The sequence below is a fragment of the Plutella xylostella genome, chromosome 25, assembly GCF_932276165.1.
Source record: "Plutella xylostella chromosome 25, ilPluXylo3.1, whole genome shotgun sequence".
Lineage (NCBI taxonomy): Eukaryota > Metazoa > Arthropoda > Insecta > Lepidoptera > Plutellidae > Plutella > Plutella xylostella.
In genome coordinates, this window is record NC_064005.1 from 800614 (window position 1) to 819925 (window position 19312).

General features: G+C 38.2%; 2 protein-coding genes across 2 annotated transcripts; both read left to right on the forward strand.

Moving 5' to 3' along the window:
- The first annotated feature begins 8838 nt into the window (after positions 1-8838).
- LOC105393694 (retinol dehydrogenase 13) lies at positions 8839-19079 on the forward strand. Its single transcript, XM_048630224.1, has 8 exons — positions 8839-8973; positions 13969-14044; positions 14364-14490; positions 15218-15354; positions 16787-16943; positions 17563-17734; positions 18169-18373; positions 18825-19079. Exons 2-8 carry the CDS (start codon positions 13971-13973, stop codon positions 18967-18969), a joined length of 1017 nt encoding a protein of 338 aa, XP_048486181.1. The 5' UTR covers positions 8839-8973; positions 13969-13970; the 3' UTR covers positions 18970-19079.
- On the forward strand, positions 8980-13639 carry LOC105381949 (patj homolog). The gene has a single exon (XM_038107376.2). It carries the CDS (start codon positions 9159-9161, stop codon positions 11163-11165), a length of 2007 nt encoding a protein of 668 aa, XP_037963304.2. The 5' UTR covers positions 8980-9158; the 3' UTR covers positions 11166-13639.
- Positions 19080-19312: the final 233 nt, after the last annotated feature.

Genomic DNA, 19312 nt, shown 5'->3' on the forward strand with positions numbered 1-19312 from the left:
ATTTAGAAAGATAAAAGTACTTACCAAATTAATTAACTTCAGTTATATACTTGTAATTTTACTTTACTTTGTAGGTAAAGTTTATGAAATGAGTCTTATATGAAGGATGACCCTGGTTTCTCATAGGGCTTGTAAGTTGTAAGTACACAAAACTGAGTTGCGAACTTGCGACGTCACATCGCAAAAATCTGCGACAGTTTTTAGAGTTTTTCAGGACAAATGCTTGATTATTGTCGCCTGCGATGCGATTTCACAAGGCAGTTTTGTGTACAAGCCCATAAGTAGATAAACTTTCAGCTTACTTTTGACGATCCTTTCACTATGGTGACATAAATGACAAACCCTAACCCCTAGGTATACAGTATACTTAAGTAGATTAGGTATTTGTCATCAACATCGACACGACCATTAATTTAAGTATTAAGTATAAGTACTCTGTAGGTAAAGTAGGTATACCTAGTAATAATTAGGTACCTAGGTACTTATGGTTGAAGACGTTGGGAGATGGATCACGAATCTGAAGTGGAGATGGGCTGGGCATCTATTCTGGCAAGGTGCATGGGAAGACGGCAGATGGACCAAGGCAGTGTCGGAGTGGTGGCCAAGGGAGGGACGGCCATCAGGACCAAATTGGATGGGTGTTAGCACAGGACCGTGGGACTTCGCATAACATGGAGGAGGTCTACCCTGCAGTGGGTTGACATAAGGCTGATGATGATGATTTATTATTTATTTATTGAGATTATTAAGTATCAGAGATTTTTTCGACACGATTTTCCGCACCTAATATTTTTTTTATTATTATCTAACTAAGTATAAAGTATTCGATTTTGTATTGTGTATTTTCTATACAATTTTAATTCTAACTTAGGTATATACCTAGGTATACTTATGTATACATATAAGTACTTACCTACTTACTTATGTATATGTACCTATACCTATAGTTAGTTACTTAGTTAGTAGGTACCTATTGTTAGTTGTTAGTTATGTGTTGGAAATCTTGTATTGACAAAAATATATGTAGGTACTTACTACTTAAATGAATAATTACCTAACTAAGTACCTATTTATTATTATAATCAACCTGGCTCGCTACTAGCTTGGGGTCGGATGGCCGTGTGTGAGATGTCCTCAACTCCGCAGTCCCCACATATTTTATTACATAACTGTATTATACATTCATTATCAGCCGAAAATCATCGTGCAGCAGCGTCCGAAGATTTAATATTTCGTCAAGCAAGAGTAGGTACCTAGTCCTCGTGGACCAGGTCTACGAACGAACGAACGAACAGGAGGACGAACGAACGAGTGTAGTTATAGGTTTTATTAGAAACGGTGTAAAAACTCGCACTCCGCATGCTGAACTAATTAGTTAACTGGATAAGTGACCGTGCAGTGAAGGACCTATAGATACGATAAGACGGCGAATGGTGTAGTGGTTAGTGACCCTGACTGCTATGCCGAAGGTCCCGGGCTCGATTACCGGCTGGGGCATATATTTGTAACTACTCGGGTCTTGGGTTTTGATATTTTTATTTAGTATGTTTCTATCTATGTAATTTGTGTACATAACTATATTATATCAGCTGTCCGACACCCATAACACAGGTTCTGCCTAGCTTTAAAACAATGAAACTTGTCTACACTCTCTCGAGCATGAAAAACATCCAAACTAGGTACAGTAAGGGGCAGAGAAACTGACCCCCGTCAGAAGCATTGTTACTATGAGAGGGGGGTCAAGTTTCTCTGCACCTGACCGTACTACTAAACAGAAAAATCTAGACAATAACCATACATACTTACCTATTAACTATATACATTTTTAATTAAGTAAAAGTTTGTAAACTTCTGGCCATTTTGGTGTCGGCATTTTGTAAGTGGAACTTTTACTAAATTAAGTAAATAAGTAAAGCAAAAACCAAAAATACTTTTTACTTAACTTAATTTTGAACATAGTGTACTTATGTAGGTACTTAAATACCTACTTTACTTAACTACTTGTCTTATACTTGTAGTTTTACTTATTATCATGGGCGTACCCAGGTAGGGGCAGGGGGGGGCAGCTGCCCCCCCCTAGCCCTCTCGAACCTGAGTTTTTTTTCTATCATACCTATGTTAAAAATAAACAATTTGTTGTTTTTCGAACCCGTAAAACTAAGGGTGTATTCTACGAGTGATTTCATCGAGAAAACACCCCGGGGTCAAATCTCAATAATCTAGAAATAGCAGCCATTTGAAAGTTTTAGATACTTAGTTTTCATAAAAAATCATATGTAGAGATTTAAACGCCTCACGAACATAAAATAAAATTATTTTAACCGCAAAAAGTCATCTCTATCCAATAAAAATATGCAAAATTGCTAAAAAGTTACATAAAATAGGTTACAAGCAACTAATCTAGTTGTTTTGACAAAAAAAACAGCAAAAATTTACATTTACTTCAATAACTTTGAAAATAGCCCCCATTTGATGGTATTTTTATGAAAAATATTGAAAGTTCAAAAACACGCCTAAGGGCGAGGCCACAACACCGCGTTGCGATGTCGCATAGCAAAAATCTGCGACTGTTTTGGTAGTTTTCCCATACTAAATACTTGATTACTGTCGCAGATTTTTGCGATGCGCCGTCGCAACGCAGTGTTGTGGCCTGGCCCTAACGGAGCGCCGCAGCTCGGGTAGCAATCCATTAAGTGAAAGAGTTCTGATTGTAAATGAAATCAACTTACATGAGCCCCGTTAGGTGTGTTTTGAACTTCAATAATTCTTGACTGTCTCGACGTACAGATACGGTTTTGGTATCATTTTTTAGCTTATTTCAAATACTTTTATTAAATACATGAAATACCATCAAAGGGGGGCTATTTTCAAAGTTATTCAAGTAAATGTAAATTTTTGCTGTTTTCGTGAATTTTCAAAACTCGTAGAACAAAAGTTGTTCGGGATGGCCCCCTGGGTCACCCCCTTTCGGCTTAGTATACTCTTTTTGCAACACGCTGTATATGTATAGGGATCTTGACCAATAACTCGATTATCCTGAGAGCTGTAGAATACCTCTCCATCCATAGTATCTCATGACATGTTGCCCCCTTACTGCTACGTTTACTTGTATAATCTAAGCAGGGAATATATATGGCTGTTGGTGTCACATTTAATATACTTAAATTTAATTCGGCCCTATGAACGCCTTTCACGTGTTTGGGACCCTGGCTGTTGGTTCATGGTACAAGAAGTACAATTATTATGATAAAATACTACCTAATGCAATTTTGTGCGGTTGTACGTTTTGAACCTGAACTGCACATTTGTGCGTAGCTGTTTTGTCGAACAAATATTATCATAGAATCATTGTGTTTTGCAAACATTACTATGCTTACAACAAATAAGAATGTAATAGGTATAATATTGTAGCAAAAAAAATATGTAAAGATAAATAACTTCAACTGCAAAATAACATTAATTTCTTAACTCGCCCGGTGTCAGGATCAATGTACGCCGGCACTTTCGTCGCCTGTCACCGGCAAACTGACTTCAAATATCAACCACAATTTTTTTAGGCATTAAAAACAATATGGATAAACGATGCGTTTCGGTTCAAAGGGGCGAAATAAGTGTAACGCTAAAAAAAAAATACAAAATCAACCGTACATTCGTATCACTCAGGTTCGAAAGGGCTAGAAGATAAAATAAACGTAAATTTTCCTGCCAAGTGGGAATTAAAACGTGTTACCTACTCTGCGCAAAATGAAACAGGTATGAGCTGCCCCTCCCTAGCTGAAATCCTGGGTACGCCCTTGCTTATTATGTAGGTACTTAGATATAACTAGTTGATAAATTTCCTATTTAAATAAAATAAAATAACCACTTATTGCTGTTTGTTTCGCTAATAAATAAAATATGCGTAATTTAGTTATGTTTTTAATTAAACAACTTAACCCAGAGTGACGAGTACCTAATGTAAGAAGATGAGTACTTAAGTCTTAGGTAAGTACTTACTTATAGATAGTAGTTATAATGCTGACTGACAAAATTCTAGTATTCTAAATGCATAAAGTAGGGTAGGAATCTTTCAGAGAGAGATGTTTCTGCGAAAAAATCGTTGGCAGCATGTCAACACGAACTGCTCAATATTTTTTTCATGGCTTGCGATGAAAAATTTTTTTAGCACGTTGTGACACCACACTACTGCAGAGTCAGCGCTCTCGGGAACATCTCGGCTGTCCCATTTTAAAACACAGTAACAGCCATGAGACAAAATGTTCAGGAGAGCCAAAAAACATTTTTGTCCCTTCATTTCAATGCCCTGGTAAAACTATGACAGATATCTGAACAAATGTAAGCTTAAAAGAAGCGGCAGAACCTAGGCTTTACATACAATACTATTTCATTTAAATATAACTAAAATTGTTGCTGTAATGCACAAAAGAAAACACTTACTAGGTTTTATATGGTTTTCTCACCCTAAAACCGCCCTCACTGACCATTTCAAAACCTAGTAAGAGCCATTATTGTGTAATTTAAGACAAGTTAAGTATATTGAAATTGCAATAATTGCGTAATAATTTCATTTTTTATATGTTTGGGATCCTTCACATATTATAAATCCAATTTTGCAGCACTTTTACACGACGGCACTATAAGTAATAGCTGAAATAAGGGTATATTTTTATGTTTTTTTTTTTGTTTTATGTAAATGAATTAAATAGCCATATTAAGAAGGCTCTAACATGAAAATTATTTATGGCTGCCTTCAATTAGACAATATTTCCTAAATTTATATCTAAAAATCAGTTTTCTCTTATTTATAACTTGTTTTTTTTTGGTTTATGCAAAATAGGGCTAGTAGAAAGGTTCTGACGAGAAAGGTCTCTATGGCTTTTATAAAGAAGACAAAATTTACTTATGTTCTACTTTTAATTCAACTCTCTAGGTCTCATTGGTGCAAAGATACAGGTTCTGATATGTCTGATATTTTGTTCGAAAAAAGTGTTAGTAATAATGTATGCCATTTGTGACTTACTAAAATTAACGGACGAAAATTGTCCTTTGCTGACCATTTCAAAACCTAGTAAGCGCCATTGACCATTTTAAAACCTAGTAAGTCATTTTCACTTACTGTGTTTTAAAATGGTTGGTGGCTCTTACTATGTTTTGAAATGGTTTTCGTGGCATTTTTGATTTCGCAGGGTGGAGTTACTAGGTTTTTAGAAATTTTATTTTCGTTTCTAAGCGGTTTTTTGATATTCTGACAATGCAGTTTTGTGCGGAATCGCCTAAAATAATATATAAATCAAAGACCCGTTTTTTTTTAAAGTTGGCGTTTACTGTGTTTTGAAATGGGACAGCCGATCTCTGGGCAATGGAAAAGGAATTTCAAATAAAAGCTTAGTTCATTATTAAATTGTTTATTAATACTGTAGGCACTTTCGCAACTTTTTATTAAGTATATAAAATAAAGGATCCTTCCAGGACTAGGTAACAAACTAACTGTTAAAAATCATCTTACAATGTACACAATGTAGGGGAACCCGGGGTAAGACGGGGTCGCGGGGTAAGACGGACCCCCCCACATATATGCAAAACTATACATCTTAGGAATCTGAGTAATGAGCCAATAGATAGGCTTAAAATCTTAAATGATTTACCTTTAGTGCGCCAGTGACAACAGGCGTGAGCGCGTGCGTTTTTTGTGTTAGCGCAATTGTTTGTTTTTGCGTAGTGTCCATGTTATTTTTGACCGGTAGGAACAACGTCACAACACATTTAAGTAAAACAGTGGAATTTTTGGTAATTGTGTGTTTTTATTTAAGGTTTGGTACGCTTTGTTTAGATATGTGCAAAATCACTTTAACATTGAAAGTTTTTTTTAATGAATTATTTTTATAAAAAATATAACGTGGGGCAAGACGGGGTAATTTTGGAGGGGCAAGATGGTGTATGGATCAAGCTTGGTGAAGTTTTTTTTTTCTCCTACCCGATATTTGACATTGAAGAAGGGCTCTAAAAGGGCTATAGGGAAGTTGGCTAATAACACAAAGCAGATACTGCCTACAAAGAAGAATAACAACGAAGATGTTTGTGTCTACCTCTGCTGTGAGGATATCAACTGTTCTACTTTAAATCTAAGGAAAACTGGGTTGGTTGTCAAAGGTGCAGGCGTTGGGCTCACACTGCAGGTGCTGGTGTTGACGATAAAAACACAGAAAAAGTGTTGTTTGTAAGGTTTGTGCCCCACATAGTATACTTACCCCATCTTACCCCGTACACGGGCAAGATGGTTTATTTCCCATTTTTTACATTTCTTAAAATAAGTCAATAGTAAGGATTACTTTTTTAGAAAAAGCTGTGCCAAAGTGTTCTTCATTAAGTTCCTAATGAGCCATAAATAATTGATAACGTTGTGGTTATAAATACCTATTGTTTTTTTCATTTTCCCTTAGCGACCCCGTCTTACCCCGGGTTCCCCTACCTACTTACTTACATGTATACTTGTATAGGTACAGTTTGCTTCATTGGTACGATACCTGCAGAAAGTGCATGTATTGTATATGTGTTTACCTATACCTACCGTTAAACGGTTTAAATCTTTGTATTAGAATTAACAACAAAACATAACTTATTGACTATTCAAAATCACAGTCACAGGGATATTAACTTTCTTACTAGAATTCTTTTTTTACTTACTTATTAGAATTATATAATACTACAACATATCCTCCAAATAATCAGGTCTTGTGCAAGTCTGAGAGGGAACCAACTCAAAAACATCTTTATATGCTATGTAGCCTGCTTTATACCAACCACTTAAAACAACGTTCAGACATGGTCTGTCATATTTCATCTTTAATTTGTTGATGTATGCTAATAATTTTGATCCATCAGAATCAGAATCTATTAAACTTAAATACAAGCTGTACATATTGTAGCATTCCCTGACGAGCAGATTCCAATCATCATCAGCAGCTACATAAATACCAATAAGTTGGACAACTTCTAGTCTATTGCATTTGGCTAATTCTTTTATAAGGTTTACATTTTCCTGTCTTTGATACACATAAGATCGGTTCACAACTACCAATCTTATGTGTCTCAGAGATGCACAACACTGTATTGACTCAAGAGAGCAGAGTTGGTCGGCCATCTCCATATTTAATGTTTCTAATTTAGTTGCATTCTCAAATAGAACTTTCACAAAATCACTATCTACCCGCACATCTGGCCCGGTCAAATTGAGAAAAGTAATTTTCCTTAAAGTATCACTTGTAGGAGACACAGACAGTGGGGATTTCAAGAGTTTACAATACACTGTCAGTTTCAGACTGTTTTTGTTCTTCAGTTGTGGGTCTAAGGTGGGAATGTCAGGCATTTTCTCTTCACTAGGTTTTATCTTCTTTGCTTGTTGAGCTGTTTTTGGTTTTGGTAGTTTTTTATTACCATCAACATATACCATATTCCAGCTTGTGGTGTCAATTTCCTGTAGTTCCTTGTATGCGGGGCTGTCATGATAGTGAGGTAGAAATTCTTCTATTTGTTTCAGGATTTTGGTATTGAAGGCTTCATTAAAAACTGTCTTTGTTTTATCAAAAAACAGCATCAATGAGTGTCGACTTATTTCAATTGAGCTACTCAGCAAATATTTTTGTCTCTGTGGATCATTGTCTAGAATGGCCACTCTGATTGACTTGAAGTTGTAGAAGCAACAGTCTCTTATTTCCACATACTCATTGGGATACAAAGTAACAAAGTACTTAGTTATTAATTCTTTGAATGCATTTCATGCGTAGATGCTACCAAATTGTTTGTTTCTCTTCATGATGATGAACTCTGTTTCCTGAATGCTCATCAGTTTGTAAAGGTTTGTCTCATGGAGTGCATAAATATATGAACTTCTGTAGGTATAGTTTTCAAATCCCAACCAATCTCTAACATTCACTGTAATAATACTGGGGCTCTGCAAGCTCTTGCAACTGACTTCTGCATCATACAGCGCAGGATCGCTCATAGGCACTGCTGCCAGATTCAGCTCCTTCAGTGATTCAGAATTCTCCACCAGATATAATGGAATGTCACTATATAATATATTGCGTGGAGATCCAACAAAGGTCACTTTCTCAAAATGTTTGAAGGCATCTCTGCATTTTGAAAGTACTTTCTTGTTAATCATTGATTTTCTTTTTTGTTTTTTCAGATATTTTTCATCGAAAACAAGTGATATCTTTACATTCTTGATGGTTGGACATATGGAATGAATTTTTCTCATATCAGGAATAGTGATGTCGGTGTAGGAGACGTCTAATGTCTTCAGTTGTTTGAGGTTGGTCAATGCAGGCAGCAAAAAAGCCTTACTGAGGTCAGGGACGGCATACAAGTTAAGTTCATGCAAGTTTTTGGCCACATGATGAAAGAACAGCAAGTTGAATGATTCAATGGTAGCTAACTTGCTTCGGGAGAAATCGCACTCTCGCATAACGCCTTTGTAACACACAATCCTCTGCAAAGGCAAACATGTTTGCATCAAGTTGTATTGGGCTCGAAAATCAAGCTTTTTAACTATTATCAATAGCACATCGTCGGGTAGCTCCACGATATTCATAATAATTCGTAAACTTGACACTAGTTTATAAATATTCTCATACTAAATGTACCTTTTACTAGGCTTTTACTTAGGGCTTGAATTAAATTAAAATTAAATTCTATCACGAAACTTGAAAACTACTTATTATTTATTTCTGACATGACATTTGAAATCGCGCGGTTTTTTATTATTCGTTCTACTCTGTTGTCTACCCCGCCATTATTAGTCTGTGGCCGAAAAGTGGCCTCCTTGTGGCATTCAATCGTAAAGTTAGAGTGACCCCTCCGCAGTGCTGCCTCACTAGATTATACTGTTGACAATATTGACGTTTATTTTTATTAATCTGTGTGTGAGTTTTGTTGCAGCTGGCCACATTTTGCTGTCTCCCGATTCAGCAAGTATGTAAATGTCATTTTTAAAAGTAATTTTCAATTTTTAAGTTGCTGTGTGTAAAATTTGTTGTTTTTAACAATAAACCCGGGCCGTTCCATAACTGTCGCAACGCCCGACTCCGCGATGTCGCGCCTAGACGATCATAACCTACCGGGGATTTACATCACGTAACCAACCTTCAACCTTCTAAATGGTGAAGAAAACACCGGACACGGCGATGGTTCTGAGCACAGAGTGGGCGCAGGTGGAATACGTCGAGCTTACGAACGATGGCAACGGGCTGGGGTTCAACCTTGTGGGCGGGCGCAGCACGGGGGTGGTGATCAAGTACATCGTGCCGGGCGGCGCGGCGGAGCGCGACGGGCGGCTGCAGAGCGGCGACCACGTGCTGCAGGTGGGCGCCGTGAGCCTGCGCGGGTTCACGTCGGAGCAGGTGGCGTCCGTGCTGCGCGGCGCGGGCCCGGCCGTGCGCCTGCTGGTGGCGCGCCCCGCCGACCCCGGCGCCGCGCTGCAGCCCGCGCTGCCCGGCACCGTCGTCGTGCCCACCAAGATCCTCACTGACTCCGACCAGCTCGACCGACACCTCATCGAGGCAGGCTACGCCTCAGTCTACGTCCCTGAATGCTATGAGGACTACATCAATGGGGCTAATGGCGAAATAGATCCTAACATCTTGGCAGCGGTCAGCATCGTCTGTGAGAACCCTCAGGTGTTGCCGGAGCCGACAGTGGCTCCCCCGGTGTCCCCCACCATTACTATTACAGTTCCTGTAGAGATACCAGACTTGCCTGAAGTAGAGATTATTCATGTAGATTTAAACAAAAATGTGTATGGTCTGGGCATCACTGTCGCTGGCTATGTGTGCGAGAAGGAAGAGTTGTCTGGTATTTTTGTGAAAAGTATCATTGATGGCAGCAGTGCTGAGCAGAGTAAGAAGATTAAAGTGAATGATAGAATTATTGAGGTAGATGGTGTGTCACTAGCAGACAAGAGCAACCCACAAGCTGTAGAGCTGTTAAGAAACACTGGAATATCTGTACATTTAGTATTAGAGAGGTATCTGCGAGGACCTAAGTATGAGCATCTGCAGCTAGCAATATTTAGTGAGGATCGACCCGCATCACCAACCCCATCTGCTGCCACCCTCTCCTGGTTCCCCGTGCCCTCGCAGGCAGACAACAGCACCAGTGAGATTGAACCCGAACTGGATTCCAACACTACTATTGACTCCGGCATCCCTGAAGTAGGAGACCAGGAACCAGAACCAAGCCAAGAAGAATTAGACAAGAGACTTGATGAGATCCTGTCTGCTGACAAGTCCGAAATAAAGAAGAAGTGGCAAGAAGAGATAGGAGCAGAGAAGGAGGTGATTGTAGCTGAAGTGCACCGCTTGTCAGGTCTCGGCATCAGTCTTGAGGGCACCGTGGATGTAGAAGGTGGACAGGAACTGAGGCCACACCACTACATCAGATCTGTCTTGCCGGAGGGACCCATTGGCCAGCAGGGGTCCCTGGCAGCTGGTGACGAGCTGTTGGAGGTCAATGAACACCGGCTTCACGGATTGACCCACACTGAGGTTGTGAACATACTGAAGCAACTCCCCAACCGAGTGAGGATAGTGTGTGCGAGAAGCTCTACCGAGAGTGGTCCCCGACCAGTCATCAACCTTGCACCAGATAGGGAAGGGTTTGAAGCTAGGAAAATAATATCTGGGAGTCTCAACAACTTGACACTTGTGAAGGCACAGTCTGACTCGTCCATCAACACCTCCAGCACAGCTACATTGACAAATCAGTCTGGAAACTCAAAGAAATCCCGGTCCTTGGAGTGTGTGTCCAGTCTAGCCATGTGGCAGAGCAGAGAGGACATGGTGGAGCTAAACAAAGGTGACCAAGGCCTGGGCTTCTCAATCCTTGACTACCAGGACCCTGTTGATCCAGAGGGGACCGTTATCGTGGTCCGCAGTCTCGTGCCCGGCGGAGTGGCAGAGAAGAGTGGCAACATAGCTCCTGGTGACCGGGTGATGTCTGTTAATGGCGTCAGCATTAAGAACGCAACATTAGATCAAGCCGTTCAAGCGCTGAAAGGGGCCCCGCGAGGCAGGGTCCGGGTGGGCATCGCGCGCCCGCTGCCGCCCAGTGACGCCACCTGTAGGTCTAAAAGCACAACCACTCTGAACACGGGCAAGCCTAGTTAATCTTCACCTTAAACCAAAACTCTACTAGTCAATGTTTAAGTCATATCAATCTTTAAAATCAAATTGTAGGCTTCATTTTCCACAAAGCAATGGAAGCATCATGTGACACGAAGTTAAGAGTAATAGCAGATTTGTAATATAAACGAATTACTTAACTGGTAACGAGACCGCTTTAAAAGCATTAAAGTCATTTTGTGTTTTAGTACTACCTAAAAGCAAATGCTGGCTAAGTAATTCATTACAATTATAAAACAACAAAATGGGTGTTTGAAGCTCAAAATCTGTAAAACAATAACTAATCTACGCTTTACTAGAATAATGTAATAGGTATGGATGAGACACAGCTAATTTTGTATCTCACTTGCAGTTGAAGTAACCATTTTCCTACTGTTTGTCAATGTGAAGAAAACAATAACACCTATTTGTAACTAAACTATTAATACTTTGTACTATCGTAATTTTGATATAATTTTTGACAATGAATTTTATTTCCTTTTATGTGATTGATATTAATACCTCTTGTTTTCTTCACATTGAGTCGTGTCATAGACAATACGGTTAGAGGTGGCCGCAATATCGATGTTACTCCGGATTCTACCATCATAAGAGTGTATCGCTAGTGGCGCCTTCTATGGATAGAATCACGCACTTCCCTACTGTGACGGTGGTTAGAATTCACAAACCTTTGTAGGTACCTATGGGAGCAATTTAAAACGTAACATTTATGTAAAATAACAAAATAATTATTAGGACATGAATCTCTACCGATAACTAATGGATTTGAATGGGATTTGATTTCTTGCCAATTTTGTCGACTTTGTTTTAAGTAATATAAATTATATACTGAATTATAAATTTTATATGTGTGATCTTAATGTTCTCTATTTAGTTCTATAAAATTTAAGTGTGTATATTATTGAAATGTTGTGGAAAGAGTAAATAGTTAAAATAACACCATTATGTATTCCTAACAACTACACATTTTAACTACAATTACGTATTTTTACATTAATTTCCAAAATACTATTTACAAAAGTGAATATTTGAATTCATTTATAGCTTTCCCATTACCTATAGTAAAAATCGTCTTTGTAGTAGGTATAGCATTTAATAACGAGAAGGCAGTAGGGTGGCCATGATTTAGGCCTTTGGGAACATTATAAGTACTTAGACACATGAACAGAATGCACAAAGATATAGATAACCGCCATTTTCGAATCCTATTTTTAAATAGTTAAATATGTATGTTAGTGAAAAATGTAAGTCCGACTTTATTTTAAGGCAACTTATCTTACCAACTTGTCAAAAAATGTCACAGGCTGTCACAAGTTCTTTGCGCATTCTGTAAAGTGTTGAATAGGCTGTGGCTAGTAGTATGTCTAGGATCGCGCACGTATCCTCGATCACGCAAATAGCACGTGTTCAATAAGATAGAAGTTGAAAGATTTATAGATCTACCATAACTTTGTTTTACAAATTTTAAAACTATAGTTTTTGCGAGTTAGTAAAAAAGGTTCTCTAGTCAGAAAAAAACTGTCACAAATGATAAATAATGCAACTTATTGCCTTAAAATAAGTACCTATTAATTATATCAATATTTAAGTATGATAGTTTATTATGTTTTAATCAGTATTTTCTATTATTATGATCGTATTTTAACCTTTCTACATACTTTTATTCTTATTTGTAGTTTTGGTCTTGACTTGACTAAGTATTATTTATGTGTTAAAATTTACTAATAAATAATATAGACAAATAAAATTAATAAGCTCAGAAAGAAACCTTGCTAACCTCTATAGTAATTTTTAAAAGCTTCAAGTATTGTATGGTCCAGTGATCATAAAAGTTTTGCACATAGATCTTTTTACCTAGGTTAAAATAGGTTTTAGTTAATAAATCATATTTGGCACAATTTTAGAACCCCTTTGGCCTTGTAGTTCGTAAAATAATTAATAACTGTAACAAAAAAAAACCTTTATACTTACATAAAATTAATATACTCTAAAATCTATTCGTCACATATTGCATTTCTGTAAAAAACGTTTTATGTTCTACTTTATTATTAGTTGTGTTAATTAACGCTTGTATATATGTACTTATGTATATTTATGAATAAAAAATCATATTAAATCATAGTATATTGCAGCAACAGAGCCCATCCATTTTCAGTATAAATAATTCAATAAGTTCGATAGCTAAGCTTAAAATCAGATTCAAAATAATTTTTGGAAAACTTTTCTTCCTTCCTCTACTTTGCTCTGTACCTAAAGACGACTGATGGATTTTCTGATGAATTTGTTGTATGGAAATATTTATTCTAGATATTTTAAAAATACAATTTCTTATATTAAAGTTAGCTGCACACCACCCCTGTACAATCAAGTTTGCATTTATTATAAATAAGAACACACCTCCTTAGCCTTACACTAATAAAAATGTAAAAAAGAGAAAATAAACTCAAATATTGATAATATTTTGACCGTTTCATTTAACCTTCTTCTGCAAGCGTTGAATATCTCAGGCCCAGGTCAGTATTTATAACAAGCTCAAGATAATTTATCCACTCGTACAATTCGGTCCAAATAACTCGAATGTTCCTGGACATTAATTGTGCTTTGTAAAACTAACCAACAGTCAATATTTGAAAGAATGAATAGGCGGTGTGTTAGTTTGATAGGGCATAAAGGTGTAATCACACCCAACTTCAGAAACATACAAGTTGTTTGGACCGAACTTTACTTGTATACCTATGTATATTTTTTATTAGTAACTACTTAATAAAGGCTCTTGTATATTTCCCAGGCATGTGGGTGCCGAACCTGCCCACGGCCATCATCAGCGCCGTCACCGCCACCGCCGGAGGCCTCTGCATCTACAAGTGAGTTTCACTCGCACCGAAGAAGGAAAGTGATATCAATTTTGAAGGCACTGATTCTAAATAAATTGTGAAAAATTAGATTTACGGAAACACTCAAGATTCGAATTTTAAACAAAGAATTTTATGTTTTTGGCAGAAATTAAAATAAGAATTTGTGCCTTCAGTATCAACATCATTAACTGAGGAAAAAATGACTAATTGTTTACCCGTGATAACAGTAACAAACATCCATCCAAATCCTAAGTTTAAATTTTTCATGTTTTTTTAATGTTATACCCGTAATCTTACCTGTTCTAACAGTAATTTTGTAATATTCCAGAGACATCCACAGCGGTCCTCCATACGACAAGGAGGTGCGCGCAGAGGATAAGACCGTCATTGTGACGGGCGCTAGTTCCGGCATCGGCCGCGAGGCGGCGCTGGAGTTCGCCAACCGAGGGGCCAAGGTAAAAACAGCCCCTGTATTCTGTAACTGTTGGAGAAACCTGTGATAATTGGAATCAACTTAGTGACTTATTAATGAAAAACACAACAAATCTCAATGAGAATATGATTACATTCAATACAAACGTTTTTGAAATGAGATAAGTCAGTAAAAAGTTATTATTAATCTTATTATCTGACTGTCAAATTATAATAACCAATGCCACTCGAAGAAAATGCGGTAGTTACAAGGTTACATTACTAACCCTCATTACCCAATACCTACTGGTTGATTACAACCAGGGTGACAATGAGGTAGGTATACTGGAGAAGAATTGACAGGTCTACGTTTAGAGTAAGAGCCATAAACACGAACCTAACAGTCAAACGTGACTCGCAAGCGAGCCACCTGCTTTTCACTGCACTTTTTTTTGTATCCGCGCGTGGTAGGTCGCAAGCCGTATTGTTGTTTTGGAATGAATAAAACGCAATTAGGGTTACCTACATCATAATACAGATGTGCAGGTTTTCTCACGAAGTTTTACATCACCGTAGGAGTGCTTACCTGTATGTGCGAATGTCTTCTTGAGGTTATGTATACATGTATGACTAAAGTCAAAGTCAAAATCAAATGTTTTTATTCATCGTATAAATATAAAAAAATCTGATGAACGTAAATTTTTACAAACTACTCTACGTTCTACTACTACGCTTCTACTACTAGTACTAAAGCTTCCCTTCTACCTGCAGGTGTTCATGGCATGTCGCGACATGTCCCGCTGCGAGGCGGCGCGGCGCGACATCGTGCTGCAGACGGAGAACAAGTTCGTGTATTGCCGGCGCTGCGACCTCGCCAGCACCAGCTCCATACGGGACTTCGTGCAACGGTTAGTACACTGCGGTTCACGCTACTTGACCAGAAATGGTGACGCGGTATTGCCAGACGGCTGTCTACTACCTACCTACTGCCTTGATTAACGATAGCAGATACATGTTATTTAGGAGCCATTTTCCAAAAGTAGTTGTCGTGCACATGTCACTGTTGCCACAAACAGTTGCCGCTACACGGGGTTGTTAACGACGTAGATAAACGTCATATATTACGATTAAACGAGTTTATCGACGTTGATAACGATGTCATGTAGCGGCCGCAGGGCAGTTTAGGGTGATCCAGTTTAAATTCCACCAAATCGAAAGATATTTTGCGACGCTAGCGCAGCAGACGATGGAACTACTCACTGAATACCAATAACTTTCACTTTTCGCTGTTATCTTAGATTCAAAAAGATCCCGACGAATTGAGAACCTCCTCCTTTTTAGGGTTCCGTAGCCAAAATGGCAAAAACGGAACCCTTATAGTTTCGTCATGTCCGTCTGTCCGTCTGTCACAGCCGATTTACTCGGAAACTATAAGTACTACAGTGATGAAATTTGATGGGAATATGTGTTGTATGAACCGCTACAAAAATATGACACTAAATAGTAAAAAAAAGAATTGGGGGTGAGGCCCCCCATACATGTAACTGAGGGATGAAATTTTTTTTTTCGATGTACATACCCGTGTGGGGTATCAATGGAAAGGTCTTTTAAAATGATATAAAGTTTTCTAAAAATCATTTTTCTTAAAGTGAACGGTTTTTGAGATATCAGCTCTCAAAGTCGTAAAAAGTATGTCCCCCCCCCTCTATTTTTATAACTACGGGGTATAAAATTCTAAAAAAAATAGAGGTGATGCATGCTAATTAACTCTTTCAACGATTTTTGGTTTGATCAAAGTATCTCTTATAGTTTTTGAGATAGGTTGATTTAACTACGGAACCCTTTGTGCGCGAGCCCGACTCGCACTTGGCCGGTTTTTTGAAGTCGGTTAAAAAGCATTTTCATTTTCACACATTTCACACTCAATTCTTTCATCACATTTCACACTCGTCCCCAGATTCAAGTTGGAGGAGCAGCAGCTGCACGTGCTGATTATTTGAAGTACTGCAGTTAAATCGCTATATCTTCATAATTTCTGATAATTTTTCATAATAACTCATGTTTTTTTAGTATCATCGATCTACATACTTACTACACATTTCACACTCATCTATTTCCCTAGGTTCAATTAGAATTTAATGCAACGCAATTTTATCTCGTCACATATCACACTCGTCTATCTCCCCCAGGTTCAAGTCGGAGGAGCCGGCGCTGCACGTGCTGATTATGGATCTTCATATTTTTCTGTCTTTACACATTTCGCACTCATCTGTTTCCCTAGGTTCAACTGAATTTAATGCAACTCAATTTCATTCCATCACATTTCACACTCGTCCCCAGGTTCAAGTCAGAGGAGCCGGCGCTGCACGTGCTGGTGAACAACGCGGGCGTGATGCAGGCGGCGCGGCGCGTGACTAGGGACGGCTTCGAGGAGGACCTCGGTGTCAACCACATGGGACACTTTCTGCTGACTAACCTACTGTTGGATACTTTGAAGGTTGTGTTTTATTTAGTTGCAAAAACAGATTGTTATTAACACATTCGTATAAATTTACGACCGAATGGCGTAGTGGTTAGTAACCCTGACTACTGAGCCGATGGTCCCGGGTTCGATTCCCGGCTGGGGCAGATATTTGTTTAAACACAGATATTTGTTCTCGGGTCTTGGATGTGCCCGTAAAATGGCAATAGGCCCGCCCCCTATTACATTGGGACTAACATAACACTCTGGCGAAAAGTGGGTGCAGCAATGCACCTCTGCCTACCCCGCAAGGGAGTACATTAGTACAAGGCGTGAGTGCGTGTGTGCGTGTCGTATAAATTCATGTTTGTCGATCTTAATGTCAATCAAACAGTTCAGAAACTTAACTTTTGCTTTATTTCATATATTATCTTTCTTTGATATGTATAGGTTGTTTTTAGCTACGTTTCATATACTTAAAATGGAAAATTTACAAAATTTCAACACAAAAAAAATATGTTTTGTAACTGCATCACAACAACTCACAACATACATTCTGTAATTGAAATGTTGTTTATTCAACGTAAAAAGTGCACCAATTTGATTATTTATTTAAACTGGACCATCATCAGCTTAACACAGCATTTGTCCACAGAAGTCCGAGCCGAGTCGCATAGTGATAGTCTCCAGCAAGTCGCACACGAAGGGCAAGATCCACACTGAAGACCTGAACCTCGAGACGGGGAAGTACGACGCGCGCGCCGCCTACGACCAGAGCAAGCTGGCCAATGTGCTGTTTGCGCAGGAGCTGGGGCGGAAACTGCTCAGTAAGTGTATACTGCATTCATTCTTACTTGGCACAAAAGGTAGACAATCTTAGTGTGACATCTGCGTCTTGTCTACGAGTAGTTAAAACAGAATCTAGCGTGCTGCTCAAAAACACTTTCATAAAAACCACTGCCACACACAACTCGGAATTATAACCCAGTACGTTGTAGTTACAAGCTCGTTACTAGAGGCACCACTGTTGTGTACCCTGCTTATGTACCTACTTTTAGAAAATTTTGAATTTTATTGGGACTTTGTGTTTTAAGAAAATTTTTAAAATGTATGTAAAAGATTTACGAAGTCGGAAGGTCAGTCTATAAGTGAAGTCATTATCATTGGTCAAATGACCACTGCATCTTGACAGATGATGAATCCATCGTTTCACATTTTACACTTGTCATTAATCAATCTTAAAAATAACTTTTTCTCCTAGCAACACAAGTGTCAGTGGCAGTAGTGGACCCCGGGCTGACAGACACGGACATCACGCGCCACCTGCCCATGAGCAAAAGTATAACCCGGTTCATCATCTACCCGCTGTTCTGGCCGACCATGAAGATTCCTCGCAAGGGAGCCCAGGTCATCGTGCACGCCGCACTCGACCCGAGTGTGAAAAGTGCTAAAGGAGATTATTATGTGTGAGTATTGTTTGAGTGTTTTGTGTGGAGTGTGGATTGTGTGCTTTAAAGGCAGTGCTAAGTATTGATATTTTAGAGATTTTTATACTTATTCTCTTTATAATAAAAATATATATATGTGTGTAGGCGGATCACTAACCGTCCTAGATATCAATAGGGCCCTCATAGCTAATTTGGTATGGTGATCAATACTACAATATCAATATCAGAGGTAGTCAGATAGTAGAGTAGCTTCTGTGAATAATCTGTATAGAATTATGCCGTTGTGAAGCTTTTTATTTCAATAAATCAAAGTTTGTGGTGTAATTTTTGTGACCTAGTCGGATATGAATGTAAAATATGTAAACATGAAACACCTTACGGCATTGAATTTCTCCTACGAAAAAAGCCGTAAACGATAAATTTATTTCGATCTTATTTGTACTTATAATTATAATTTTGTAATTTTCAGGGACATGGAACGAAAGGAGCTGTGCGCAGAAGCGCAAGACTTTGAGATGGCGCAATGGCTCTGGAAGGTCAGCGAAAAATGGACCAAATTACAAGAGCATAAGAACGCTATTGCCGAATCAATGGTGGCCTCAAAAGCTACTTAGTCATAATGTGTTGTGCTTTAATTGTTTTAAGTCAAAGCATTTATTATGTTTTATTGTTAGTTATGTAATAGTTATTTATAGAAAATAAAAACAAAAGTGGACTACTAGAACACTTCTTTATATTATTCCTAAATTCGTTATAAACCGGAATGGCATAATATTTATTAGTTATCCTATAATTCGACCTATTAAACTAAAACTATTTCACTTTGAAAATTATAAACAAAATCTAGCTAATTCATTGACTACTTATCACTTATCACTATAATTGGTCATTGCTCACAGCGTTCGGCTTTCGTCTGAAAAAAGGGCATTTTTTATTCGGAAGTTAGAAAAAAAACTG

Coding starts and splice junctions, on each gene's coding strand:
- LOC105381949 (XM_038107376.2), top strand. CDS start 9,159: ATGGTGAAGAAAACACCGGACACGGCGATGGTTCTGAGCACAGAGTGG.
- LOC105393694 (XM_048630224.1), top strand. CDS start 13,971: ATGTGGGTGCCGAACCTGCCCACGGCCATCATCAGCGCCGTCACCGCC. Junction 14,491..15,217: donor TCGCCAACCGAGGGGCCAAG/GTAAAAACAGCC, acceptor TTCTACCTGCAG/GTGTTCATGGCATGTCGCGA. Junction 18,374..18,824: donor GCTAAAGGAGATTATTATGT/GTGAGTATTGTT, acceptor TGTAATTTTCAG/GGACATGGAACGAAAGGAGC.